Raw genomic sequence first — 27823 nt, 5'->3', positions numbered from 1 at the left:
CGAGTGGGAGCCACTCAATGTGTCCCTTTCATGTCAATGTCTCTCTCTCTGTCTCTTCCTCTCTCCCCCTCCCACTCTATCTGAACAAAAAATGGAAAGATGTCCTTGGGTGAGGATAAAAAAAAAAAAAAAAAGAGCAGTCCTGCTACGCATCTCCAGCAAATGTCAAACTAGGAGAGAAATGTTTTGAGGTCTACCATGTGCTTTGCTCAGAGTCAGGGACACTGTTAGGCATCCCTCTTCTCCCTCCTGGAAAGGAGACAAATTGACAAAGGATACAGAATGCTTCTGGTTTACATTGTTGTGTTGTTGTTTTTTTCTTTTTCAAAGGAACAATCTAAATATAAGAAACTATTTTCTTACAAACCCTGACATTACAGTTCTGCTATCAAAGACATAGCCAAAGACATCTAAATAGCCACAGAATCCAAAAAATTTATTTGAGAAAAAGAGTGAAAGCTTTTGCACATCTGACAAGGTAGAATTGTTTTGATCATCGACACCACCCACATTCAGCTCTACCAATATTATCACAAATAGAACATATTTTTTCTAATAAAGATATAGGCATAAGTGAAGGCTATAACTAAATAGAGTCAAAGGAGAGGTGAGGCCCCAAATCGTACCCCTTAGACTGATTCACAACACAGGAGTTAAATCACATCATCCAGTCTCCTAATGCAGTGGGTCTTAACTTGGCTTCCTATCAGAATCCCAGGGACTCTCTGAAAGGATTTCCCACAGCTAGACAGTACCCTAGCCCAGAGTCTCTGGGGATGGGACCCAGGCGTCGGCCTTTTTCGAAGCCCCGGTGATTCCAATGTGCAGCCAGGGTAGATCACAACTGCTCCTCAGCCTGCTAACCATCAGCAATTTCCTGGGCCCATGACCCCCTCTAGGAACGGGGGACCTGTTGGGCTGGCTCTCGTTGATCCTATATTTCACTCTGCCCAGGAACTCTACATATTATCAGTTTTGAGTGCAATTATGAGCCTTTCCATATGCCTTCATGATTTTCTGAGCACTATTTAATCAGGCAAATACCAGCAAAGAGAGAAAAGATGAAAAAAGAAATTTCCATAAGGTATGATATGAATAAATAAGTGAAAAAAAAACCTCAGGTTTAAAAGCATGAAAAGTTAAAGCCTGTGAAATTTTATTTATACAAAAGAATAAAAATATTTTAAAAGGACTGATTTAAACTTACGTTTTTCAACTTTTCCTATTCCTTGAACATGACTGCTTCCAACACAGAGATTTAAGATAGGTAATTATTAAATAAACATACCTTACCTTTCCCCTTCAAAAAACCAAAGAGCCAAGTTCCCCATTTTATTTATGGTAAACCAGGTCACTTTCAGTTTAAGAACATTGGCAACTCCGCAAAACAGATTATTAGATATGTCAGCAGGAAGGTATGAGCTGTACAAAGTCATTACAAAAAGCCCCAAAAGAAAAAAAGATGGTAAAAACAACAATAGAAAAATGATAAAACACAAACAAAATAAGGATATGCCAGATATTTACAGCCTCCCTCTGAAATGTGATCTGTGCTCTACTTTCAGCGGAAAAACCAAAGCAGAGACCATGTCCCGAAGGGTATCACAGACAAAGCTGGTGCCGGCCAGTTTGGGGGTAGATATTTGTTCCAAGAAGGGAGAGATTCAGTTAGCAACTTGCTGGGATTCTAACCATGTCTTGGTCTCCCTGCAGTTCTGTTACTAAGAATGACACAATGTGAATGATCCGATGTGGTCTTACAGAAATGACTTTTCACCACTTTTCAGAACAAACTACTCAGAGTCACAGACACTGGGTCTGGGAAAGCAGAGGTGGATGGCCACACACGCGGGCAGGGATGTTTGTCTTTGTGAGGTCGGAGGAGGGAAGCAGGGCTCTACAGCCTGGAAGCTTCTGCACTAACGAGTCTTCTAATAGTCCTAAAGAGAGCAAAACAAAACCCCATTTATTCTCAGAAGAACAGTGGTTTGAACACATATATATATCTCAATCTCATGAATAATTCTGCTAGGGGACTGTTCTATAGCCAAAGATTCTATTTCAAATGTAGCCAAAGATTTCTATTTCAGGTATATTTCACACCTGAAAATGATCTGTCTTCTGAATCCACAAGGGACTGAAACACAAATTCTGCCCTAATTATTAGACATCCTGAGCTCCCAGTCAGATATAAAAAAGCTAATATTAACAACTCATCATTTAACCAACGGGATGTTTACTTCAGTAAAAATGTGCGACTCCTTTCTTTCTCTAATATAAAAAACGTAAATAACACCTAAAAGTTGAAGTTTATACAAATGGACACCCCAGACTTTAAAATTAGAGCTTTGACCCCAGATTTGAGACACTCAAGCTCTGAAGACATTCTTCTAATTATTTTTCTAATCATCAACAAAGTTATCAGTCTCTGAAATGGTCCAGCTGATACTTACAGCTCGTGGTTTTTTATTTAACTTCAGATCAATCCTGTATAGAAAAGATAAAGATATTTGCATTTCAATTTACAGAAAAAGAGTCCAAGAATCAGCTACTGCTTAGGGCACAAGCTATAACAAAGACTATTTGGTTAAGTAAAATTCACATTCTTCATTACACTATGTCATATTTAGTTGTTTATCCAGATATTATTAAGCAAGTATTTAAAAACATGAGCAGACACTCCTGCCACAAGGCAAACTTAGATGACTCAGAAAGAAATATAGAACAGTTATAAAAGCCATATAATTTTTAAAAATTATTCCAAAATTACACGTTAAAGAGACTGAATTAAGAGGGCATGCTCTATGTTAATGTGTTAGCTCTGTAACTATATCACTGATAATCACTAGACACATAGTGATTAAGAATAGGAAAGAGACTAGGAGTTTGTATTTCCAGACATGAAACACAAAAGAAATTAAACAAATTTCAATTTTTAAATCTTTCCAAAGCAAAATATCAAGATCTTAAACTATTAATCTCCTTATGAAGCAAAGCCAGAAATAAAATTAAATATAAATTAAAGTTATCTATTTTAAAAGCAATTAAAATGCATAAAAGTGAAGTTTACTTAATTTTGCTGAAGTTATTAAATAAAATGTTACCTCCATCACGTTTTTCTGTTTTTAAAAAAAACTTCCCAGCCTAACCTAATATACATACCTACAATTAAACAGATAAACTATGGGTTAGAAAGGTCTCAAAAAGGCATATTGGTCTCTACACACTAAACAACACAGCACAAACACTAATTCAAATCAAACTTACTCAAAGTCATAATCAAACATGCCAGACGGGCTGAGGGGCAGCATTTGAAAGGAAGAAAGCAATAGAAATTAATATACTAATTGAATAAATTAGTTGATTAGCCACCCTAGCAAGATTTATAGAAACAAAATCAGCTTTAAGAATCTTAAGCCATAAAGTTTCAAACATCAAAGCACCGAAGATTTTGTGGTTGGGAGATTCCCTTCCCTCAATGGTTTTCAAATAAGAACAGACTATGAAAGGATAAGTTATTTCATTAGAAAACTAGATACCTGCAGGCCTTCTATTAGCTGCCAGATTCAGAGTTAGAAGTTGAGAAATATTTCATTGTAATAACAATTATTAGGGCATTAGAAGAAGTAGAAAAGGAAGGGTTTAGTCATATAATGAAAGGTGCTTTGAAGATAGTACTACCAATTTAGCAAAATACACTTGCACTAAAACAAAAGATAAAAACATACATTTTTTAAAAAGAAAACATTTTGTAATTTTGAACTCAAGTTATATGTTCTAAACAAGTTATATGTTCTAATCATGTCCAGGGAACATGGTACTCCTTTTTTACAGCATTCATTTTAGAAGCCCAGGGTCGAATGAAGGAACTTCAGTGACAGGTGATTCTTGTTCCAGAAACTGCAGAGCCTGAACTGGTGATGGCAGTTAACTGTTTATGTCAGGGCTACAGTATGGGACACCAAAGTCTGCAGCACCCCTATGAAAACAAAGAAAAGTTGACACCCACAAGCACCCAAGCCTCGGGGATCTGGATGGGAGCAGTATGAGAAGGTCATGTGGGGCCATCACTGATAACCATGATCTGGGCAGACCTCCAAAGCAAACATTTACCCAGAGCATGACACCAACTCCTTGCTGGCTCCAACTTCTCAGACTATAGATAGGTGGTAAAACAATATGCAAAATGGCTAACTTTTCCTCCTAACCAGTGTTTGCAAGAGTGACGCTAGAAGAAAGCTTAACGTTAAAATCCCTTATGTAACAGTTTCACTCAAGACATTTCGAAAAGAGTATACAGTGCGTGTACAAACCAGGAACTATCAAAAATTTAACTCTCAGCATCGCTTAACTTTGTTTACAAAGTAGACTGTACCTATTAATGAAAACTGAACAAACCTAGAAGAATTCTAGAGTTTCGTATAGTAATAAAAACCTAAGAGCAGCTATAAGTTACTATTTCAACTTTTTTCTTTAAAGATACTGGAACTTATCATTCAGATATCATGTAAAACATACAAATTCAGAATAGTGTGGTCATTTATGAATACTAAAAATTACCTGATAAATTTTCATATTCCTGAAGACAGATTCAAAACGTATTCCTTTTTGCTAAAGTAACGTATTTATTTCCACTTTGCTTTACTCATCACAAAACAGTGCCTGGCACATAGTAGGTACTCAGACATTGGTTGAAATAATTTACTATTGACTATCTGACTATTTGGGGTGTGGTACGTTGGAGGAGAAACAAGTACTATACAAGTACTAAACATTTTCACAAATATGTACAAAATGCTCCACCCCCAGCCCCACTAAGACATTAGTCAGGGGCCAAGGGTTTGAGCCAGACACATTTTCTGACTAAAGACGGCAGGAATCTGAGAAGCTTAACTGGCCACTGAGCTGCCAGTCAGGTACACTCAACCTGTTTTCCCTAGAAAGAAGGTAAATAGCTCTACTCTGCTCACTGGGACAGGTGAGTACCTAAGTCCAAGGGAGAAGCCCAGCCAGATTAAACCAGGGAAATGGTCAAAGGATCCTGCTTTCCAAACAGAAAGCACCATTTGTGAAAATAATAACTAACATCAAAGATCTTTATAAATCCTACTTATTTTTCTGGAAGGAGTTCGCTTCTAGGGCCAGGAGAGAAAAGGGTAGAAGGAAGTGCAGTTCCTATGTAAATCTACTAGAAACCCACAAGAAGAAAGATTTAATGTCTAATGCCATTTTCTCATCAGCTGATCATGTCACTAAATGAAATGAAGTATTACCTGAAATAAACAACAGCTATCTAGAGTGTCTATTGGTATCAGTAATTGAAAAAAACCTGTCCCAGAAAATTTCATAGAATTTCCCCCTACTCTAGACACTGAATAGGAAAAGCATCATTACTTTAAAATGACACTGGAGCCCTGGCCGGTTTGTTTGGCTCAGTGGTTAAGAGCATCGGCCTGCGCTCCAGAGAGACCCGGGTTCAGTTCCCACTAAGGACGCATACCTCGGTTGCAGTTTGTCCCTGGCCCTGGTTGGTCATGTGGGTGGCAGCCACTCTATGTGTCCCTTTCACGTCAATGTTTCTCTCTCTCTCTCTCTTCCTCTCTCTCCGTCCCACTCTATCTGAACAAAAAATGGAAAAATGTCCTCGGGTGAGGATAAAAAAATAAAATGACACTGGAGTAAATGTAATAAAAGCAACACAGCATGACATTTAATTATCTTGACAGTTTTTAAAAATACTTTTAAGAGTATGGTTCTCTGCTACTATTGTGATAAGCTAGCATCAGTCCTACCACAGTGATCAAACATGTAGCTTACAAAAAAGGAAAGATAGGTAATTTTTGCTATTTCTTACTGCACTTAGAGACTGGCATGGTGATCTGTGGTTTGCAGAAAAATGCTGAGCTAGCAGTCCTTAGTCACTATTTGGAGGAAATACTATTTCTGCATTCTAAAAACCACCACCGCCATCGACAATAAAAACTCTTCGAACAAAAGAATCAGTTGATTCCAAAGAGCCTTAAACCAGTTAGAGTTCATTCTACATTATCCCCGTGTGCCACATCCAGAGCTAACAACTCAATACCTTGGATGCATGAAGGAAAATCCCACAGGTTTGTAAAGCAACCCAACCCAGAAGCAAACTGGAGGGCAGGGAACTCCACCCATCCCTTGCATGCCTCCTTTCATCTCCTCAGCATTCAGGCTCCTTAGAGGAGCAGGACAAAAGCCAGCCTATGGATACCTAGTTTCCATGCCTCCCAGAAGCAGGCCTGAGGCCAGGGCAAGATTCCTTACTCTAGAAACGATGCCCTCTTTGAATGCAGCTGTATAATTTTTAATTATCTGAGTAAACAAGCCCCGTATTATCATACAAACCCCAAGCAGAGTGAATGCTACAATCCTCTCTGGGTGATACCTGACCTCTCTGTCCACTGATGTCATTCCTATCTCATTACGCACTGCAAAAAAACACAGTGGACAAATGTTACCTAGGAAGGCACTCTCATATCTTACAGACTTTACATTCTTCCTCTAATATCTGAAATCAGCATATTGCAGCTACATAAAAACAGAGAAATCACATGCGATAAAAAAAACTTGTATTTATAAAGAAAAAAGGCACATCAAATTGGTTCTCTCCATTCACAAGGAAACAAGAGGAGACAGGGATTGGGATTAAAAGCAAAGGACTTTATCTGATTTTGCAGCTTCCCAACATGGACTAGTGGCATTATACAGACTCTGTTTCTATTTCCCTTTTTCCACTTCTAAAAGGATTCCAAATTCATTGTATTAAACAAGTTTTTTACAAAATAAAATTCTTCCACAGCAAAAACAGTGAGAAGGGTATCCTACATGGTTATGCCCACTAATCTCTCCCCTAGAAAGAGAAAAAGTAGTTTGTTTCATTTGGACCAATGGAATGTCTTCCCAACTGCACAGGACTAAACCAATCATGAAGAATTTTTATTCTAGTAAAATCCCTTCACAGCAATAGTCATGAAAGCTATAGAAGGGTGGGGCTGGGGATGGGGAAATATGGTGGATGGGAGGGGGGAAGTGGTCCCTACCACTGACCTGTGTCGGTTTTTATTCTTTCGTTTTTTATGGCTGCTGTGATGACTCCCTGAGGAAGTAGAAGCAGCCTTCTGAGGTTTCACTCCCTGCACAGATCCATCCAGATCCTCAGGATCCTCCTGGTTGGGCTCATTTTCCTGATTGTGGAAGTCTGGAGAAGTATCACTTTCCGTCCCACTTCCTGGTTCCCCTGGAAGGAATAAACACAAATCCCCAGAAGCATCATCAATACTCAAACAATCTATCAGTCAGGAAAAAATTTTTGAGCACTAATATATAAAAAAGACTATATGCCTATTCTCATTGATCATACCTCTAATTGACAAGAAGTTACATATAATCAAAGCACCAAGGTTACCAGAGTTCCTGACATGTAATCTCAAACAGTGTAACTAAAGGCCAGATCTAAGGACTGCTGGGAGATGGGACCACACATTCAGGATAACCTCACTGCATAAAGGTTACTTAAACATAGAAGACACTAATGGGATTAATAGTTATGCAGGAAGGTGAGGGGTGACCTTGAAAAAAAACTTCCTATAGCTGGCCCAGTTCCTTCCCTAAACCATACAAGAATCCTGTCTTTCTATCAAGAAAAGAGACTCATGAGAAGAGCCCCATTACCTAAATTACTGAGAAATCTTAAGAATATTATTTTTTAAAATAGTAATAATACTCTTCAGCTGACACATATTCCAATTTTATAACACCCCTTAAATATATTAAATACATACGGTCAAGAACAATTTGTATAAATATATACATTTTAAGAATAATTACATATATTTTGGTAAATGTGTACTTTTGTTTTCTACTAAAAGTAATATCTTGCAACTCTTAATAGAAGAGGATGGGCAATGATTTTCACTTTACTCAATTATTGAAGGATCCTAAATATGTACACTATCTGTTTCTAAAATGTATCAAAAAAGTTTATATAGACAGTAGGACCTGGGGCCATGTTTCTTCTTCTGATGTCTTTGTATCATAAACTGCTGGAAAGATTTTAAATTGAGTAGCACATGGACACAAGAAAAGAAAGAGATGGTCCCAAAAAGCAAAAGAGAAACAGAACCAGATCTCAGAAATCCTGAAATCTTATTTTTGATCACTTCATGAAAGCAACAAAAGAGGGAGCTCTAGAACTATAAAGCCAGGAAAAGTATATTGATCAATCTGGCCTTTCTATAGTTCGGGAAAAACAGATTTCATATAAAAATTAGCAAAAGAACTTCGAAAATTACCACATAAAACTACAGTAACCAAGGGAGTGTGGTACTGACATAAGAACAGACATACAGAAACCAGGCAAAAGAATTCAGAGGCCAGATATCAACCCCTAACATTTATGATGAACTGATTTTCAACAAGGGTATATTGACCCATCAGGCCCTTCTAAATTTGACAGGGCAATTCAATTAAAAGACACTAAAGAACAAAACAAACTATTTATTCATTGTGGGCCAGATACTATGGGAGTATTGAGTAAATTAATGAGTTGGTCATATTCTATAACCAAACACATGCATATAAAACAGTGTACATCAAATCAAAGTCCTGTGATTGGAGAAAGTAGCATGCCAGGCAGTATCCAATGTCACAAAGTACTGATACGGATATTAAGTATCATGAGAGTCAGAGAAGAAAGAGTGAATTACTCAATAAAAAGTTTCACTGAAGGGGTAGAATTTAAACTGAACCTTTAAAAATGAGAAGCCAAAAACATCCTTCAGAACCACCTGAAATCAAGGTGAATGGAAGTCCTACAACTATGAAATGAAAGCAGCAGCCACATCGAGACTGGTAGGAGGGGCGGAGGCAGAGGCGCAGATGGGCTGGTCCCACACCCATGTGTGGTAGATAAAAATCTGAAGGACACCTCAACTATGAAGGTCCTCCCTGAGGTGCCCAGTTCAGGGTTCCAGGACCAGGAAGAGAAGTCCCCATAACTTCTGGCTGGAAAAACCAGCGGGAACTGAGGCAGAGGGAGGCTGAGTCTGCTGGAGCCCCAGGCAGCTCCTCTTAAAGGGCCCGCGCACGAACTAACTCAGACTTGCTCCCTCTGAAGTCCAGTGCATAGGGGAGGCAACTTGAAAGGCACCAGGGACATACGGGGAAGAACTGAGCTGTTTGGCATCAGGGTGAGGACTGGAAAGGCAGCTTTCTCCTGGAGAGACTTACTAATGGAGGCCATTGGTCCTTTGGTGTTCCACCGTTCCATTGTTCCTTCTCCCATTAGGCCAGCAGACAGGCACCATAACTGGGACTCCCGCAACCTGGCTCACACTGTTTGCCCCTCCCTGGTGATTCCCTGAGGCTCTGCCCCACCCAACTTTCAAGACCACCCAAGCCGTTCCCAGTGGCTTTACCTTAGGAATGGCCTGTCTTGGATCCTGCTTCAGATATTCCTAAATTCTCTCAAACAAGCAGCATCTGGTCTCAGCGAGCCCCATACCTCTCACTAAGTGGCCCCAGGTCTGGCACTAGAAGCAGCCAGCCTTGGTTCACAGCTTGGCTTCGGCTGGGTACCTCTAAGCCCAGCACAAGAAGCAGCCATCTGAAGACCACTTTGTAGCTTATGTCTGGTGGCCCTGGGTAGAACATAGGCAGTGGCTGACCTTGACCCAGAGCCAGCACACCCAGTGGATAGCTTCAGATCATGTCAAAGCACCACCATCCAACCACCTCCACAAGTGACACACTCAAGGAGTGGACTTAGTGGGTACCAGAGCCCTGCTGAAGTAAATCTTGCTCCTGCACAGCTGTTCATCCAAGGTAGTCAGAGGTCAGTGGTTAGTGGGCACAGCCAGTCCTTGCAGCTGATCAGCCTGAGTAAAACCTTCCCACTGATGTGCCAACAGCAATCAAGACTCAATTACAAACACCTCGAGGACCAGGCTAGGAGACCAGGGAGGCTGTGCCACTGGATCCTACAGGACATCTACGGGACGCTCAATAGGCCACCCTATGAAGCCTAGGAGACATAGCAACTGTACCTAATATGAAGATACACAGGAGGCAGCCAAAATGAGGAGACAAAGAAACATGTCCCAAATAAAAGAACAGAACAAAATTCCAGGAAAAGAACTAAACAAAATGGAGATAAGCAATCTAATAGATGCAGAGTTCAAAACACTGTTTGTAAGGACGCTCAATGAACTCAGTGAGAATTTCAAGGAACTTTGTGAGGATCTCAAGAGCATAATAAAGGACCAGTCAGAAATGAAGGTTGCACTAACTGAAATAAAGAATAATTTACAGGGAATCAATAGTAGAGTAGGTGAAGCCAAGAAGCAAACCATCAATTTGGAATATAAGGAAGCAAAAAAACACCCAATCAGAACAGCAAAAAGAAAAAAAGAATCCAAAAAAATGAGGACAGTATAAGGAGCCTGTGGGACAACTTCAAGTGTGCCAACATTCGCATCATGGGAGTGCCAGAAGGAGAAGAGAGAGGGCAAGAAATTGAAAACCTATTTGAAAAATTAATGACAGAAAACTTTCCTAACTAGGTGAAGGAAACAGACATACAAGCCCAGGAAGCACAGAGAGTCCCAAATAAGATGAACCCCAAGAGGCCCACACCAAGACACATCATCATCAAAATGCAAAAGGTTAAAGACAAAGAGAGAATCTTAAAAGCAGCAAGAGAAAAGCAGTTACCAACAAAGGAGTTCCCATAAGGCTGTCAGCCAATTTCTCAAAATAACTTTGTAGGCCAGGAAGGAGTGGCAAGAAATATTTAAAGAGATGAAAAGCAACGACCTACAACCAAGATTACTCTATCCTGCAAAGCTATCATTTAGAATCGATGGCCACATAAAAAGTTTCCCAGACAAGAAAAAGCTAAAGAAGTTCACCACCACCAAACCAGTATTATATGAAATGTTGACAGGTCTTCTTAAAGAAGACAAAAAATATATAAACAATAAAATGGCAATAAATACATATCTGTCAACAATTGAATCTACAAACAAAATGAACAAGCAGAACAGAAACAGACTCATAGATAGAGAAGTTTTTGTTGGTTGTCAGATGGGAGGGAGGTTGAGGAAATGGGTGGAAAAGGTGAAGGGATTAAGAAATACAAACTAGTTGTTAGACTGATGAACCTCAGAGGGAAGGGGGGAGGTGGGGCAGGAAGAGAGAAACCAAAAAACTTATATGCATATATGCATAACCAGTAGACACAGACAATAGTGTGGAGAAAGCAGAAAGGGGGTGGGCCTGGGGAGGAGGGGGTAAAGGGAGGAAAAAAGAGGGACATCTGTAATACATTCAACAATAAAGATAAGTTAAAAAATTTTTTTTAAAGAAAAAAAATGAGAAGCCAAAACAAGTAAAAAAAAATAGCACAAGCAAAAGCATAGAGGTGAGCCCAGACAGTGTGGCTCAGTTGGCTGAGCATGGTCCCATGCACTGAGAGGTCACTGGTTCGATTCTCTCTCTCCCTCCTTCTCTCTAAAATCAATAAAAATGTATATTTTTAAAAGTGTAGAGGTGATACTGTGGCCCAGCGGTTAGAGCATCAGCCCACAGACCAAAGACTCATGGGTTCGATTCCAGTCAAGGGCACGCATATTGGTTGCGGTTTGGTCCCTGGCCCTGGTTGGGGTAGGACAGGGGCAATCAATCGATGTGTGTCTCTCACATCACTGTTTCTCTCTCTCTCTCTCTCTCTCTCTCTCTCTCTCTCCCCCCCCCCCTCCCATTCTGTCTGAAAATAAATAAAAAAACTATCCTTGGGTGAGAATTTAAAAAATTAAAAGATAAAAATAAATAAATAAAAAAAATGTAGAGGTGAGAAAACACAAGGTGTATTTGGGACAAATGAATCAAACAACATCATTTAAACAGAGAGCTTAATAAATCAAAGGTGAGCTCTGGCCGGTTTGGCTCAGCAGTTAGAGCATTGGCCCGTGAACCAGAGAGACCCAGATTTGGTTTCCACTAAGGGCACGTACCTCAGTTGGGGTTTGTCCCCAGCCCCGGTTAGGGTCGTGTGGGTGGCAACCACTCAATGTGTCTCTTTCACATCGATGTTTCTCTCTCTCTCTCTCCACTCTCCCTCCCTCCCTCTCTCCCTCTCACTCTATCTCAAGATAAATGCAAAAATGTCCTCAGGTAAGAACAAAAAATAAAAAAAAATTAAAGAAATCAGAGGTGAAATGGAATGACAGGTTAAGAGGACTCAAGTGTCAGATTAAGTAAAGGATTTAATCCAGGGAGACAGTATAAAGTGATGGTCAAGAGAACTGATTTGTGGCTTAACCTTTCAAAGCCTGTTTCCCCATTTGTAAAGTAAGAATTCGTTCTTTCATGTGTTGAGTATCTCTTATGGATGAGACATTGGGCTAGTCACTGTGGCTACCAAAATGTTCCCTATTTTTAAGGAGTAGCTTTAAGAACTAAACGAAATAATGCAAGTCACGTGTCTGCTTGCTGTGTGAAAAACAGTACATGTACAAATCTCAATGTCCTTGAGATCCACAGCATGCAAGTCAAATTCTAAACAAACAGTAAAGACTACTTGCAGTAAAATAGTTGTTAGCAGGACATAACAAGGCAGAAAGATCAAGAATCTCTGAACAGAGAAGTGACATCCAACAATCAATATTTATAGAGTTCTCTGTACAAATCCGTGTTTCAGGGTTATTAGGCTAGAGGGACTGGAGCCAGGGAGACTAAACACTGTTAAAATACAAAGTGAGACCACAAAGTAGGAATAATTTTCTTCCTTGGCTCAGGAAGCAGAGGAGGAGTGATGGCAGAAGGGCTTGGTGACAATATCTCAAAGTGCAGCAGTGAGTCAGTCAACCGTATGGTGCTGCCACCAGGGACAGACACATACGCTTGTTTCTCACTGACACAAAAGTGAGCAACTCATTTTTAGAACAAAGAACATCAGATTTTGATTAAGTGTAATAAATCTACAAATGAGACACTGTACTTATTAAAAGAAGGGAACAGAATTAAATAATGTCAAGGCAATAACTCTGAGCAGCACAAACAGTTGAAAGGAGGCAGGGAAGGTGTCCAGAACAGATTTCATGCAGTCGTATATTTATCCACTGAAGCCATGTCAATGCTGAGAGATCTGGTTTGATGAAAGCTCAAAAGGAGTCCAGTAAAACTAACAGTAAAGCCTTGTGCTGATCCTTTAAAGGAAACTGGGTAAATTCTGCCTGTTTTGTTTTTCTCTTATTATTTTTTTAAAAATAGTAAATGGTTCACTAATCTGCATAAAATTCCCCTTTAGGGGCCATGCTAACCCACTTTATTATTCTAGTGTGGGTATGTCTGAAGCCAAAGGAAGCAGAAAGCAATGCATTTCTGAGGAAAAATTTCAAAATGGTTTGAAAATAAAATGCCAAAAGTGAAAAAAAATTAAATCCTTGAGATCTAAGAATATGCAAGTCAGAATTCTTTCTTTTTTAAAACAGGAAACATTTTTATTATTTATTTATTTATTTTTATCCTCACCCGAGGACATTTTTCCTTTTTTTTTATCCTCACCCGAGGATATTTTTCCATTTTTTGTACAGATAGAGTGGGAGGGAGAGAGAGGAAGGGAGAGAGAGAGAGAAACATCGACGTGAAGGGACACATCGAGTGGCTGCCACCTGCACGACCAACCAGGGCCGGGGACAAACTGCAACCGAAGTACGTGCCCTTAGCGGGAACCGAACCCGGGTCTCTCCGGACCGCAGGCCGATGCTCTAACCACTGAGCCAAACTGGCCAGGGCCATTTTTCCATTTTTTATTCAGATAGAGCAGAAGGGAAAGAGCGGAAGAGAGAGAGAGAAACATCGACATGAAAGAAACACATCGAGTGGCTGCCACCTGCATGACCCAACCAGGGCCAGGGACTAACCGCAACTGAGGTACGTGCCCTTAGCGGGAACCAAACCCGGCTCTCACCGGACTGCAGCCCGACGCTCTAACTGCAGAGCCAAACTGGCCAGGGCTGCAAGACAGAATTCTAAGAGAAAAGAATGTTCATTTCATTGACACCAAAGATCAAAAACAGAAATCATTCCACAAGATTTGTTATATGGAAATTCTGAGATATTGCAGAGATTTTGTACAAAGGAAAAGATATGAGAGGCAACACAGACCATTCCTTCCTCTCATGGAATTAAAGCTTAGTTTGAATCATTTGAGTCACTCAGGGACACTCAAGCCTTGAACTTGGTTTAAAGAGGTACACATAGCCCTGGTCAGTTTGGTTCAGAGGTTAGAGTGTCGGCCTGCGGTCCAGAGAGACCCGGGTTCAGTTCCCACTAAGGGCATGTACCTCGGTTGCAGTTTGTCTCCCGCCCTAGTTGGTTGTTTGGTTGGCAGCCACTCCGATGTGTTCCCTTAACGTCGATGTTTCTCTCTCTCTCTCTCTCTCTCTCTCTTCCTCTCTCTCCCTCCCACTCTACCTGAACAAAAAATGGAAAAATGTCCTCGGGTGAGGATACAAAAATAAATAAATAAAATAAAGAGGTACACATACCGGTCAGTGTGGCTCAGTGGTTGAGCATCGACCCATGCACCAAGAGGTCACTGGTTCCATTCCTGGTCAGGACACATGCCTGGGTTGTGGGCCAGATCCCCAGTGGGGAGCATACAGGAGGCGGCCAATCAGTGTTCTTTCTCATTGATATTTCTATCTCTCTCTCCCTCTCACTTCCGCTCTCTCTAAAAATCAGTAAAGGGAAGGAAGGAAGGAAGGAAGGAAGGAAGGAAGGAAGGAAGGAAGGAAGGAAGGAAGGAAGGAAGGAAGGAAGGAAAGGAAGGAAGGAAGGAAGGAAGGAAGGGGTCTACATACCTAGCAGAAGCAAACATTAAGTCTTCTCTGGAAGACAGCACCTTCATCCTCACTCTCAAATTATTCTCTGAATACTCTTTTTAAAATATGTTTTTATAGATTTTAGAGAGAGGAAGGGAGAGGGAGAGAGACAGAAACACCAATGAGGGAGAAACATCAATTGGCTGTCTCCTGCACATGCCCCTTTGGGGATTAAGCCTGAAACCCAACCATGTGCCCAGCCTGCAAATCGAACTGGTGACCCCTTGGTGCAAGGGAGGATGCCCAACCAACTGAACCACACTGGCCAAGGTCTATGAACACTTTTAACAATAATGAGCAGTACATAAAGATAACCAAGCATACAGGGAGATTAGATTTCATGAGTAATGACCAGTAGAAACTAAACAAAAACAGGTCATTAAGGACTTCAGAAACTGAAATTAAATACAGACTATAGATAACTATGCTTACTATACTTAAAGAAGTAAAAGATGCCCTGGCTGGTTTGGCTCAGCAGTTAGAGTGTCCACCCATGGACCAGAGAGATCCAGGTTCGGTTCCCGCTAGGGGCACGTATCTCGGTTGTAGTTTGTCCCCGGTCCTGGTTGGGGTCATGTGGGTGGCAACCACTCGATGTGTCTCTCTCACATCAATGTTTCACTCTCTCTCTCCCTCCCTCTCTCCCTCCGGCTCTATCTGAAGATAACTGCAAAAATGTCCTCGAGTTAGGATAAAAAAAAAGTAAAAGACAAGTTTGAAAATAACTGCAAAGAAAGCTACTGAAAAATTACATAACAGAGTTTTAAAATAATTAAGTAGAATTTATGGAAATAAAGTTGTAATAACAAAAGATTTAAAAAATCAAGGAAACAGCAAATCAGATTTAATTGTGTGGACAAAAAGGGGCCACATGCTAACCTGACAGGCTCAGGTAAGACCTGCGGAGTGACCTTGCAAAAAGACCTAAAGAAACCATAAAGGATGGTCTGAAATTAAAACTTTCTAATCTGATGGAAGGTAGTCATGTCCTAGGCTGGCATCTTCCCAGAACAAAGGTCAATCTTTACTTTAACTGAGCCTGTCTATTGACTTTTTGCATCTACAATATCTTTGAAATGTCAAAGTAATTTTCCTTTTTCTGGACCCCTCAAAGCACAGGTACCACTCTGCGGAAACCACAAACTCCCGCATTGTTATGGAGTTAACTGTTGACTGTTAACTATCCTGTACCCACTTATGTAAAAGATGTATGTGTCTATCATTTTTGTATGTCTATCATTTTACTTTTCATCCAATCCCAGAGGTTTGCCTTCTCCTGACTCTCTAATCTATCACCAACAGATTTCATGTAACCCACTTATGTCTCCTCTTTTTATTGTAATGTATAAAATAAGGTGCAAAACTACCATTCTCTGGAGCATTATCTCAATCTGTTGAGGTTTTGCTTCCTGGCATTTGTTGACGGTTTTGGCTCAAATAAACTCACAAAAATTCTTCACAGGTTTGAATGTTTCTTACGTCGACAATTGAAAAGAGAATTAGGAAGTGGTATGTCAGGAAAAAATTACTCATAATGCAGCACAGAGACAAAAAGATATGAGATATAGAAGAGATAATAAAAGACATAAAGGTTAAAATGAGGTTTAACATACACTTAAACAGAGTACCAGAAGGAGAGGAGAGAAAGCATGAAACAAATGCAGTATCTGAAAAGATAACAGCTGAGAATTTTCCAGAACTGATTAAAAAAATACCAAACACAATTTCAACAAGTCCAGTGAAACCCAAGCCAGATAAATTTTTAAAAATTCATACTTAGACACATTGTAGTTAACTGCAGAAAATCAAGACAAAAATAAAATCTTGTAAATGGCAGTGGGAAGTGGTAATGGTAGAGGTGGTGAGATAAAATGCAATAGAATTACTTTAAAGGGACTCTGACAATTTGAATTAATGAACTCCAGTATTTGTGTAATTCTCTATACTCTGCTTTATTCCAAAAAGAATTCCAGGCAGCTTGCCAAGATTCATATAATGTAATCCAGTAAAATAAATTTAAAATGAGATAAGGCAAAGAGGAAAGTAAGCTGGATGTAGTACTAAGGTTCGGTCCCAAAATGCATGCTATAAATTCCTCTTTGCTTCCTAGAAGGGCACCACAAATTTGGCTTTAAGCATTTTAGCACCCATACAAAGAGAGAAACTGTCAATTACAAGATTTTCAGTAAAAAACAACTAGTCCCTCAGGGAAAGCAACTATTTCTAAAGGAGATGATAATGAGAATGATAGTAAACAACATCTGCAACATCCTCTTACAATAAATAGAAACACCTTTTATAAGATCAAATGCAACTTTAAAGGGAAGACCAATATGATGTATTGCAGGGGTGAGGCTCAATCCAGGAGGAAGATCTCAGGGTAGTGGATGGTCTGCATATGCTTCATAAAATCTTTAATACATAAGTACTTTCTCAGGTAAGCTTCTGAAAGGAGTGGCTTTAAGAGTCTTCCTGACAAGAACCTAGGTGTAACTACTCTGTTGAGTAATTAGGTGCAGAGCATATACTAAACTATCTACTAAGCCAGGGGCAGGATAACAGGCTCTTGTGAAAACTGAGGAGTCAGACATGATTCCATCTCAACTCAGATGAGTGAGATCCAGAATGTTCCTTAACCAGTCTCATTACCCTATAAAGCAGATGAAATGACTCTATATTCTACAAGTGGCATTAATTGAGAAAAAACAAGATATAACTGACAATCATAGCAAAAGGAAAAAAAAAATACTTGGTACAATTAATTAGGTTGGCAAAAAGAAGTAGAGATGCCTACAAAGTTTCTAATAATACGGAGAACAAAAGTACAATAACAGAAAAATTGGGCAGACACATTTTGAAGGAAACAGAACAGCTCTTTTAGACAAAATGTTTGGGTCTGAATATCTGAATGGAAATGTACAGATGACATTTCCTAGTATTTTCTAGAAATGTATCACTAAAGCTCAGGAAAGGGATTAAGGATAGAACTAAAAATTTTGAAATCTGTACATAGACATAAAAATTGAAATCACTGAACGTTCTTTCCAACTTGGGCCTGGCATAATGGCTCTCACAAAGAAGGGTAGAAGAAGGGCTGTTCTGCCATCAATGGGGTAGTAACCAGAGAATACCCCATCAACATTCACGAGTGCATCCATGAAGTGGGTTCAAGAAGCGTGCCCCTGAAGCACTCAAGGAGAGCCGGGAATTTACCATGATGGAGATGGGAACTCCAGATGTACCCATTGACACCAGGCTGAACAAAGCTGCCTGGGCCAAAGGAATGAGGACTGTCCCATACCATATCCAGGTGTGATTGTCCAGAAAACGTAATGAGGATGAAGACTCACCAAACAAGCTCTATACATCGGTCACCTATGTACCTGTTACCACTTTCTTCTTATTTTTTATCCTCACCCAAAGACATTTTTCCATTTTTTATTCAGATAGAGTTGGAGGAAGAGAGAGAGAGAGAGGAACATCGATATGAGAGTGGCTGCCACCCACACGACCAACCAGGGCCGGGGACAAACCGCAACCGAGGTACGCGCCCTGAGCGGGAACCGAACCCGGGTCCTTTGGACTGCAGGCTGACGCTCTCACCGCTGAGCCAAACCGGCCAGGGCCTTATTACCAGTTTCAAAAATATACAAACAGTTAATGTGGATGAGAACTGCTGATTGTCAAATTAAGTCATAAAACTGGGGGAAAAAATTGAAGTCATTGAGTAGTCCTAATTCCCAAACCACTAAATCCCTTCTCCTTAAACCACTGCCCCAGTGTTAACAAAAGAAATGGATCCCATAAGACATGCCATCTGAAAGAAGTACACAGCCACAATACAAAAAGCAGGTTGTATTTCAAAGTGACCCAATGCACAGAGAGAACATTCAATACAGCTACAGAGTCTGACTCAGAAAGAGAAATGTACAGGTCTATATCCCATCACTAGAAATTAGAACAGAACTACATTATATGGCTCACAGAGAATGACACAATTTCTCTACAAAGTAAATATATCTACTCTCCATTTTATACTTAAGAATACATAGATCCATTCTGTTTCACGATTAGAATTTCCTAAAAATTATTAAGTTCGGTACATGGCAATTTATTAAATATGTCTGAAATTTTCCATGATAAAAGATTTTTTTAAACTTTTTTTTTAATCCTCACCCAAGGATATTTTCCACTGATTTTTTTTTTTTTTTTAAGATAGAGTGGGAGGGAGAGAGAGAAACATCGAAGTGAGAGAGACACATCGATTGGTTGCCTCCCACAAGACCCTGACAGGGCCAGGGATCAAACCTGCAACCAAAGTATGTGCCCTTGACCAGGAATCAAACCTGTGAATCTTTGGTCCAAGAGCCAATGCTCTAACCACTAAGCAAAACCGGCCAGGGTGTTTTTTTTTTAACTTTTAAAAAATTCCCTAGGCCCTGCCTAGTTTGGCTCATCGGTTGGAGTATCGGCCGGCGGACCAGAGAGTCCTGGGTTCGGTTCCCACTAGGGGCACGTACCAAAAAAAAAAAAATTCCCTAAAACTTAAAGAGACATATTTTTCTGTCTTTGAGCAGATATTCCCTAAAACTTAAGAGACATATCTTTCTGTCTTTGAGCAGCTAACATTAACCTTCCTGTGATATAAGAGGCAGGAAGGAAGGACATGGTCATTTCTTTCTCATTTTCAATAACAAGAGGTTATTAAATTCTAGAAAGAAGACGCAAGAGTGTAAGAGATGCAGTCTTCAGATACACAGTTGGATAGGTGTTAAAGATAGGAACTATGGTAGCTTCAAAATAAACTAATGGAAAAGTAAAAAAATAAACTTACTCTTTTCAATGAGCTGGTCCTGAACCCCTGCCAGCGCACTTACTGCCTAAAAGAAAAAACCACCAGTTATGAGAAAAATTATCACGGACCTCAGGAGAGCACTCACAAACAGAAGGGAAAGAGAAAACCCACATAATTTCCTCAACAATGGGCCACATAAAGAGTCCCCCCACCTCACTTACAGCTGCTGAAGTCACTGAGGATTTACTGAAGAGCCGCTCAGCTTCCTTAAACTTCCGGTTCCTTCTATCATTTTTGCTATTGGAGTTTCTAAAACACACAAGGATTCATTATAAGCTCCAAGCTTTGTCTATGGCTCAAGCTAAGGATGTCCCAGGGAAAATGTAAGGAACTCTTTTTGCTTTTATTACCTCCATACCACTTGGACTGACCAAAACAACCTTATGCTGAATGCCTATGTAGACAGACAATGTTTTCCAATGTACGGAATGTGCTCCACTGTGGTACATGAGACTGCTTCGGTTGGTTCATAATCATTTTCATTTTAATATGTATATACTATAATAATTTTTAAAACAATTAGCATAGACTAGTGATATGAAGTGTCTGTTAAATAAAGTTAAATTTTAAAAATTTAAAGGAAAAAAACAAGATTTTTGTTTTTTATTTTTATCCTCACCTGAGGACACTTTTTTGTTTTGTTTTGTTTTGTTTTGTTTTGCATTTATCTTCAGAGAGAGTAGGAGGGAGAGAAGGAGGAAGTGAGACAGAGAAACATAAATGTGAGAGAGACACATTGAGTGGTTACCACCAACACAACCCCAACCGGGGCCAGGGACAAACTACAACTGAGGTACGTGTCCTTAGCAGGAACCAAACCCGGGACTCTCCAGTCCTCGGATTGAAGCTCTAACCACTGAACCAAACCACCCAGGGCAAAAAACAGGGTTTTTTAGAAAAATGGTCTGGAACAAGGAAAAGGTGACAGAAAAGAACAAGGTGGTCAAACTAATAAAATCATATCAAAAGGACAAAGGAATCAGCTTAAGGAGGTTCCCTCTGGCCACATTTGAGATAAACTAAGCATCAAAAAGAATGATGGGAGTCCTAGCCAGGTGGCTTGGTTGGCTGAAGCGTCATCCCGTACACCAAAAGGCTGCGGCATGATTTCCAGTGAGGGCACACATCTAAGTTGTGGGTTCCATCCCCAGTCAGGGTATAGACAGGAGGCAATAGATTGATGTTTCTCTTTCACATCGATGTTTCTCTTTCTTTCTCTCTCTTTCTCTCTCTCTCTTTTTTTCTCTCTCTCTCCCCCCTTCTCCCTCTAAAATTAATAAACATATCCTCAGGTGAGGCTTTTTTTTATCCTCACCTGAGGACATTTTTGCATTTATCTTCAGATAAAGCGGGAGAAAGAGAGTGAGGGATAGAGAGAGAGAGAGAGAAACATTGATGTGAGAGAGACACATCGAGTGGTTGTTACCCACACAACCCCAACCGGGGCCGGGGACAAACTGCAACTGAAGTACATGCCCTTAGTGGGAACCAAACCCGGGCCTCTCTGGTTTGCGGGCCAACCCTCTAACCACTGAGCAAAACCAGCCAAGGCGGATTTTTTAAAAAAAGAAAAAGCCCGCTGGTGTTGCTCAGTGGATTGAGCATTGTCCCATGGACTGAGAGGTTCCAGTTTGATTCCTGGTCAGGGCACATGCCCAGGTTTGGGGCTCCATCTCCAGCAGGGGGCGTGCAGGAAATAGCCCATAGATGTTTTTCTCTCATCGATGTTTCTCTCTCTCTCCCCCTTCCTCTCTAAAAAAATCAATAAAACATATTTTTTTTAAAATATGTAAAAAAATGTTAGAAAAAAAATGATGGATGTGTCAGCTTTATGAAAAGTCACTGAGCTGTATATTTATGATTTGTGCACCTCTCTGTATACATTGCAACAAATTAATTTATATTTAAAGAATAAACCTCTATAATAAAAAAGTGAAAGTGCTAGATCCCAACAGTAATTTAAAAAAAAAATCCATGAGTCTATAGTGATACTAAAGAGAGACAGAGATAAAGAGGATGAAAGGGAGAAGATAAAAAGGAAAGGCTCTGCTTTCAGAATACCAGTAACAAATGCAAAAGGAATAGTAAAATTGGAATCACCATTCTGCAACCTCCATACAATAACTGAGTCAGATAGGAATCAACAATGTAGACTAAAACCACTGAATAAAAATTTGGGAGTAGGCATATATTCCCACTGCCTCAAAGTATAGGCTCCAAACTTACATGTTAATTACGAAGAGAAGTAATAAACTTTATAATGTAAAAATCACATGGTCAAACTTAACAGCACCAATAATGGGGCAATCTGACATTACATGCCTCCTGATGAAACAGAGGTAAACACCAAGAGGTACACAAATTACTAATGCAACATTTCTGCCAAAAATGTTTCAAGTATCTCTCATGAGATCGCAGTAAGAAAAATCTGGAGTTGGGACATTCTATAAGACAATGTCATAAACAACTACTTTACCATCAAAAAATGTTGCAGACCCTCCTAAATTAAGAGACTAAAGAGACATTAGAGCCAAATGCAATGAAAAACTCTGACGGGATCAAAATAAGGTAGCAAAACATGTTGGGGATAATTAGGGAAATTTGAATAAAGACTTAGTATTAATATTATTAGATGATACTATTAATGTAATGCTAATTTTTCTCGACATAATTGTGGGTAGGTAAGAAAAATGTTCTTGCTCCACTGGTGTGGCTCAGTGGACTGAGTATCGTCCCATGGACTGAGAGGTCCCGGTTCGATTCCTGGTCAGGGCACATGTCTGGGTTGCAAGCTCAATCCCCAGTAGGGAGCGTGCAGGAGGCAGCTGATCAATATTTCTCTCTCATCGACATTTCTCTCTCTCTCCCCTCCTCTCTCTAAAAAAATCAATAAAACCATTAAAAAAAAGAGAAAGAAAAATATTCTTAGTCTCAGGAGATAACTGCTGATATATTTAGGGGCAGTATGTCATAATTTCTGCTTCTAATTTAAAAAATATTTTTTTTCTTTACTGATTTATAGAGAGGAAAGAAGAGGGAGAGAGAGCTAGAAACATCGATGAGAGAGAACATCAATTGGCTGCCTCCTGCATGCCCCTCACTGGGGACTGGGCCCACAACCTGGGCATGTGCCCTGACCGGAAATCGAACTAGCAACCTCTTGGTCGACGCTCAACCACTGACCCACACTGCCCAGGCTCTGCTTCTAATTTTGAATGGGTTAGCAAAAAAAAACCCCACAAAGTATAAAGGAGATACAACCGTAAAGGAATGGCATAACAGAGATCATTATGGTGGTGAATAGTTCTGTGTCTTTTTTTTTTTTTTTTAAATCCTTACCCAGGGATATCTTTGCATTTATCCTCAGATACAGTGAGGGAGGAAGAGAGAGAGAGAAACGTTGATGTGAGAGAGACACACTGAATGGTTGCCACGCACAGGATCCCAACTGGGGCCGGGGACAAACTGCAACCGATGTACGTGCCCTTAGTGGGAACCAAACCCAGGACTCTCTGGTCCATGGGCCAATGCTCTAACCGCTGCGCAAAACTGGCCAGGGCAATAGTTCTGTATCTTAATTGCAGTGGTCATTATAGGAATCTACACATGTGATAAAAAATGATAGAACTATAGCTACACATTGTGCTACTGCCAATTTCCTGGTTTTGATATTGTAGAATAGCTACATAAAACCCAATGGGGAAAACTGGGTGAAGGGTACATGGGACCTCTCTGAACTATTTTTATAACTCCCTATGCATCTATAACTATTTTAAAAATCTTTTTAATTGATGCAGATATAGGTGAGTTTATATATATATATTGTACAAAAAGAAGAGAGAGAAAACAAATGTAGTAACAAGTTAACTAGCAATTGGTGAATTCCAGTGAAGGGTATCAAGTGCTCATGTACTATTCTTTCACTTTTTTTTTTCTTTCTTTAAAATTTTATTGATTTTTTAGAGAGAGAAAGGGAAAGAAAGGAAGAGAGAGAGGGAGGGAGAAACATGGATTGGTTGCCTCCTGCAAGCATCCCGATTGGGTATCAAACCCAAAACCTGAGTACGTGCCTTGACCAGAAATCTAACCCTCCACTTTTGGTGTGCTCCAACCAACTGAGCCACACTAGCCAGAGCGCTTTCAATTTTTCAATAGACTTAAAAATTTTTCAAAAAGTTTAGAAAGTTTTTGAAAATACTATTACTAAATAAATCATGGTACAGTTGGTAATAGGTATGGCAAATATTGTGAAGGTGGAACTCAGAACTGATTAAAATGTGGAAAACACTAATAGAATGCTGCTGTATAAGGTATTATATGAGCCCTGGCTGGTTTGGCTCAGCGGTTAGAGCATCGGCTCGAAGACCAATGAGTCACAGGTTCAATGTCAGTCAAGGGCACGTACCTCGGTTGCGATTGTGCTCGGCCCTGGTTTGGGATTGTGTGGGACCCTACTAGATGTGTCCCTTTCACTTCGATGTTTCTCTTTGTCTCTCTTCCTCTCTCTCCCTCCCACTCTATCTGAACAAAAATGGAAAAATGTCCTTGGGTGAGGATAAAAAATAAATTAAATAAATAAATAAGGTATTATATGTTGTATTTCACTTAAGCCTCACACACCCCTGTGCCACAGGCAGGTCTTTTCCCTATTCTACAGATGTAGGATTTGTTTAGGATTATTTAGTGAGAGTGAGGCTGAGGCTGAGGATGAGCCAGAATCCAAGTTCAAGCCCAAATCTCCTTCCACACTACTGCCTCCCTGCAAAGCTGCTAGCAAAGACTTATAAAGTCCTAAAAACAAGTATTAGTAGGTCACAACACAAACACCATAGGCTTCTGACACTCACTTTTGGTTGGTCAGATACCTATCCCAGCCACGAATAATATTGCCATACATCTGTGTGTCTTCAAGGTAGCTCCCTTCAAACGCATAGATCTGTCTCTCCAAGTTTGCCAGTGTTTCCTGAGAGATGAAAAACAAGTAAATGGATAATGCCTTTTAACAAAAAAAATCTTTATTGTTGAAAGCATTACAGACGTTCCCCCTTTTTCCCCCTGGATAATGCCTTTTGAATACAAACATTAAGTCTGACAAAAACTGAAATCTTGCTATTAGACTTATAAACTCAAGCACAAATACACTAAACCACAGAGATGGATGGCATGGGGGGTAGCAGGCAGATGAAGACAAACCTAGACTTGTCTTGTTGGATCCCTTTGACAATAGAATGAAACAGAGAGAGCCTGTCCCCTGAAAAAATGTATACACATGCAAAACTGTGTTTATACTTCACAGGGTCCATGGAAACCCAGCTGTGAAGAGTCCTGGCTCAGGCGGACTCCACTGCCATGCATAAAAGGTATGGCTGGAAGGGGAGCAGCCTTCCCGTGCTAGCCAACTCGCTCCCCTCCCCTCAGAAAGCCGCCTACACTGGACAGACAGTTGCTATGGAAACCTGGAAGGACAGCTTCAGGTGAGATGTGCCTCCCAGGTGCCCAAACCTGGACGCTGGGTGCAGGGAGCGCTTAGCCACTTGGGTGCATAGGACCTTGGCTGCATGTCACAATTCCTAATTCCCCCCAGAGTCCGCTCCCCTCGCCTCCCACCTTCTAGACATTCCCCAGCACACCGCATCCCTGCCCATCGGAAATCCCATTCAACGGATCTACTACTGGTCCCCAAAGGGACATGCGTCCCTCCATTCTCCAAAGACCAGACTGGATGACTGGGTCCCCCTCCCACAGCCGCCACCTACCCCACCCCGCCAAAGCCCACCGGCAAGCCTAACCCATCCCGACAGCCTACCGACACGCCCGCCCCCTCCGCCCACCGAAGCTCCCGGCACCAGCCTTTCCAGGGCTCCCGCACGCAAGCCCCCAGCCCCGGCGCCATCTGGCCTCCACGCCCCCCGCCCGCCGCGTCCCCTCCGCCTCCCCGGCCCGGCGCCCCCGCCCCTGGCCCCGGCTCGGGCGCAGCCGGGAAGCCGAGGCGCCGGCGGGCCGCGGAATGCGCAGCCCTGCCTCAGGCCGCCGGGCTCCGGACCGCCGCGCAGTGCCCGCGAAGTAACGGCCTGGCGCGGCGGGGCTGAGGCCGGGAAGCGGGGGTAGACGTGGGGGACCCCCTGAACCCCCCTCGGGTGTCAGCCCCTCACCGCCAGCTCCTGCTTCCGCTTCACGAGCTCCGCCAGCTCCCGCCGAGTGTCCGGGATCTGCGGTGGCGCTGCCTTGTTGTGCATCGCCATGTTGGGCTGAGGCGGGCAGCGGCGGCGCCGGGCGGGGGCGGTCCCTGCGCGCCGCCGCCCGCCAGGGGGCGCCCGCGCCGCACTGCGCCTGCGCGCGCGGCTTCCGGAGACGCGGGCCGCGCCGCGCTCTGCGCCTCCCGCTCGCCGCGCCGGGCCTGGAGGCGCCCGGTGGGGACTCTCTGGTCCTGGTACTGCGGCAGTTTTGCCCCTGGTGGACGACTTACCTTTACAGGCACCGCAAACTCACCGTGCCAAAACCAGACTCCACCTTAGTCCCCTCGGGGAAGGACTGTCACTGTCCACCGAATAGCCCAAGTCCGAAACCTGCGTATCCTCGCCCTCCTGCACACCTCAATCCCGTCCGAAACCAGGTCCCCTGGCCTGACCCCTTTGCTTTTGTCCGCCACCTCCCTCGTTCCTCCAGGACCTTCCTGCTGTGGGCTGCGTTATTCCAACAGACACCCTGTTTCCACGCTGAGCTGCCTGTAATCCGTGACCCACAGCGGTGCCAGCATAACTTGATTTTGGAAAACAAATGTGTCGTTCCCCTGGATTGAACGTTTCACTGGCTTCCCTTTGCCCTCTATAGAGGCAAGAACTACGGAATGTAAGTGTAGTGGTTACTGTGGCGAACTGGAGCCAGAACTACCTTGTCCAGTATCCTTCTACCACTGAGCTGTGCCACCTTGGGCAAGTATCCGAACTCCACTTGTCCCAACTTCCTCATCTGTAAAATGGGGGTGATAGTGGTACCCACCCAATACAGTTGCTGTGGGGTGTAAGTCACTTCATGTCTGGCTGCGCTTGGCAAGTACAGCAATGACCTAAATACTACCTATTTTAACATTGAAGTCCAGCCTTGACTTTGTTTTCACTTGGCCCCTACTTACTTCTCCTGCCTCACCTCTCTCCATTTTTCAGGGTTCTGCACATTTCACTATCATGAATCTAGGTAGGATATATTTTTCCCCTTCCTTCCTTCGGTTTCGGGAAATGGGACCTAGACTTGGGTGGGCCAGCTGGTAGTTTGTAGGTTCTTGACCTCATGCGAGAAAGAGTTCACATCATGGGTTCAGGTGATTTTTTTTTTTTTTTTTATCCTCACCCGAGGACATTTTTCCATTTTTTTGCACAGACAGAGTGGGAGGGAGAGAGAGGAAGAGAGAGAGAGGGAAACATCGATGTGAAAGGGACACATCGAGTGGCTGCCACCCGCACGACCAACCAGGGCCGGGGACAAACTGCAACCGAGGTACATGCCCTTAGCAGGAACCGAACCCGGGTCTCTCCGGACCGCAGGTGGATGCTCTAACCGCTGAGCAAAACAGGCCAGGGCGGTTCAGGTGATTTTTAGGGTACATTTATTAAAGCTGTACAGTGAAACAAGGAAAGGCCTAAGATAGAAGAAGCAACAGGAGAGACAAGGTGGGGAAGGGAGCCTAGGCTGGGCTGCTTTGGCTCACTAAGAAGTCAGAGAAAAGGAGACCTTGGGGACAGGGTTAGCCCGGGATGAACTGCTGCTGCCTATTGCTCCCCAGTTTGCAAGCCTCGTGTGGTCCCTTAGAGTTTAGGAGACACTCCCCGGTGGGGGAAGAAAAAGGGGAAGGGGAAAGCTCCACTGCTCCTGGTAAGGGAGAGCCGATGCTGGGACTTTCATTTTTGAGGAAGACTGAGAGTTTAGGAGAGGTCCTAGGGGAGGGGCTAAGTAGAATATTCATTGGTTTTATGCTGATAGGCCAAATGAGATTTATTCCCTTCATCTGTCCTTTGATGTTGTTGACAACCCGCACTAGTTGGATTATCCTCTG

General features: G+C 41.9%; 1 protein-coding gene across 5 annotated transcripts; it reads right to left on the bottom strand.

Moving 5' to 3' along the window:
* Window positions 1-424: 424 nt before the first annotated feature.
* On the bottom strand, window positions 425-26045 carry MEAF6 (MYST/Esa1 associated factor 6). Of its 5 annotated transcripts, XM_036257018.1 has the most exons (8): window positions 25926-26045; window positions 24621-24736; window positions 19935-20022; window positions 19753-19798; window positions 7081-7270; window positions 3268-3297; window positions 2454-2487; window positions 425-1940 (listed from the first exon to the last, which is right to left on the bottom strand). In XM_036257018.1, exons 1-8 carry the CDS (start codon window positions 26013-26015, stop codon window positions 1932-1934), a joined length of 603 nt encoding a protein of 200 aa, XP_036112911.1. In that variant the 5' UTR covers window positions 26016-26045; the 3' UTR covers window positions 425-1931. The 5 variants fall into 5 exon arrangements, 4 of the variants coding, with proteins under 4 accessions (XP_036112911.1, XP_036112912.1, XP_036112913.1 ...); XM_036257019.1 differs by lacking the exon at window positions 3268-3297 and having other exon boundaries at window positions 1020-1940; XM_036257020.1 differs by lacking the exons at window positions 425-1940; window positions 3268-3297 and adding an exon at window positions 3105-3162 and having other exon boundaries at window positions 2459-2487.
* Window positions 26046-27823: the final 1778 nt, after the last annotated feature.

This window comes from Molossus molossus, unplaced genomic scaffold, assembly GCF_014108415.1.
Source record: "Molossus molossus isolate mMolMol1 unplaced genomic scaffold, mMolMol1.p scaffold_m16_p_12, whole genome shotgun sequence".
Lineage (NCBI taxonomy): Eukaryota > Metazoa > Chordata > Mammalia > Chiroptera > Molossidae > Molossus > Molossus molossus.
The sequence above is the reverse complement of the archived record's forward strand: the minus strand, read 5'-3'. Positions and strand labels throughout refer to the sequence as shown.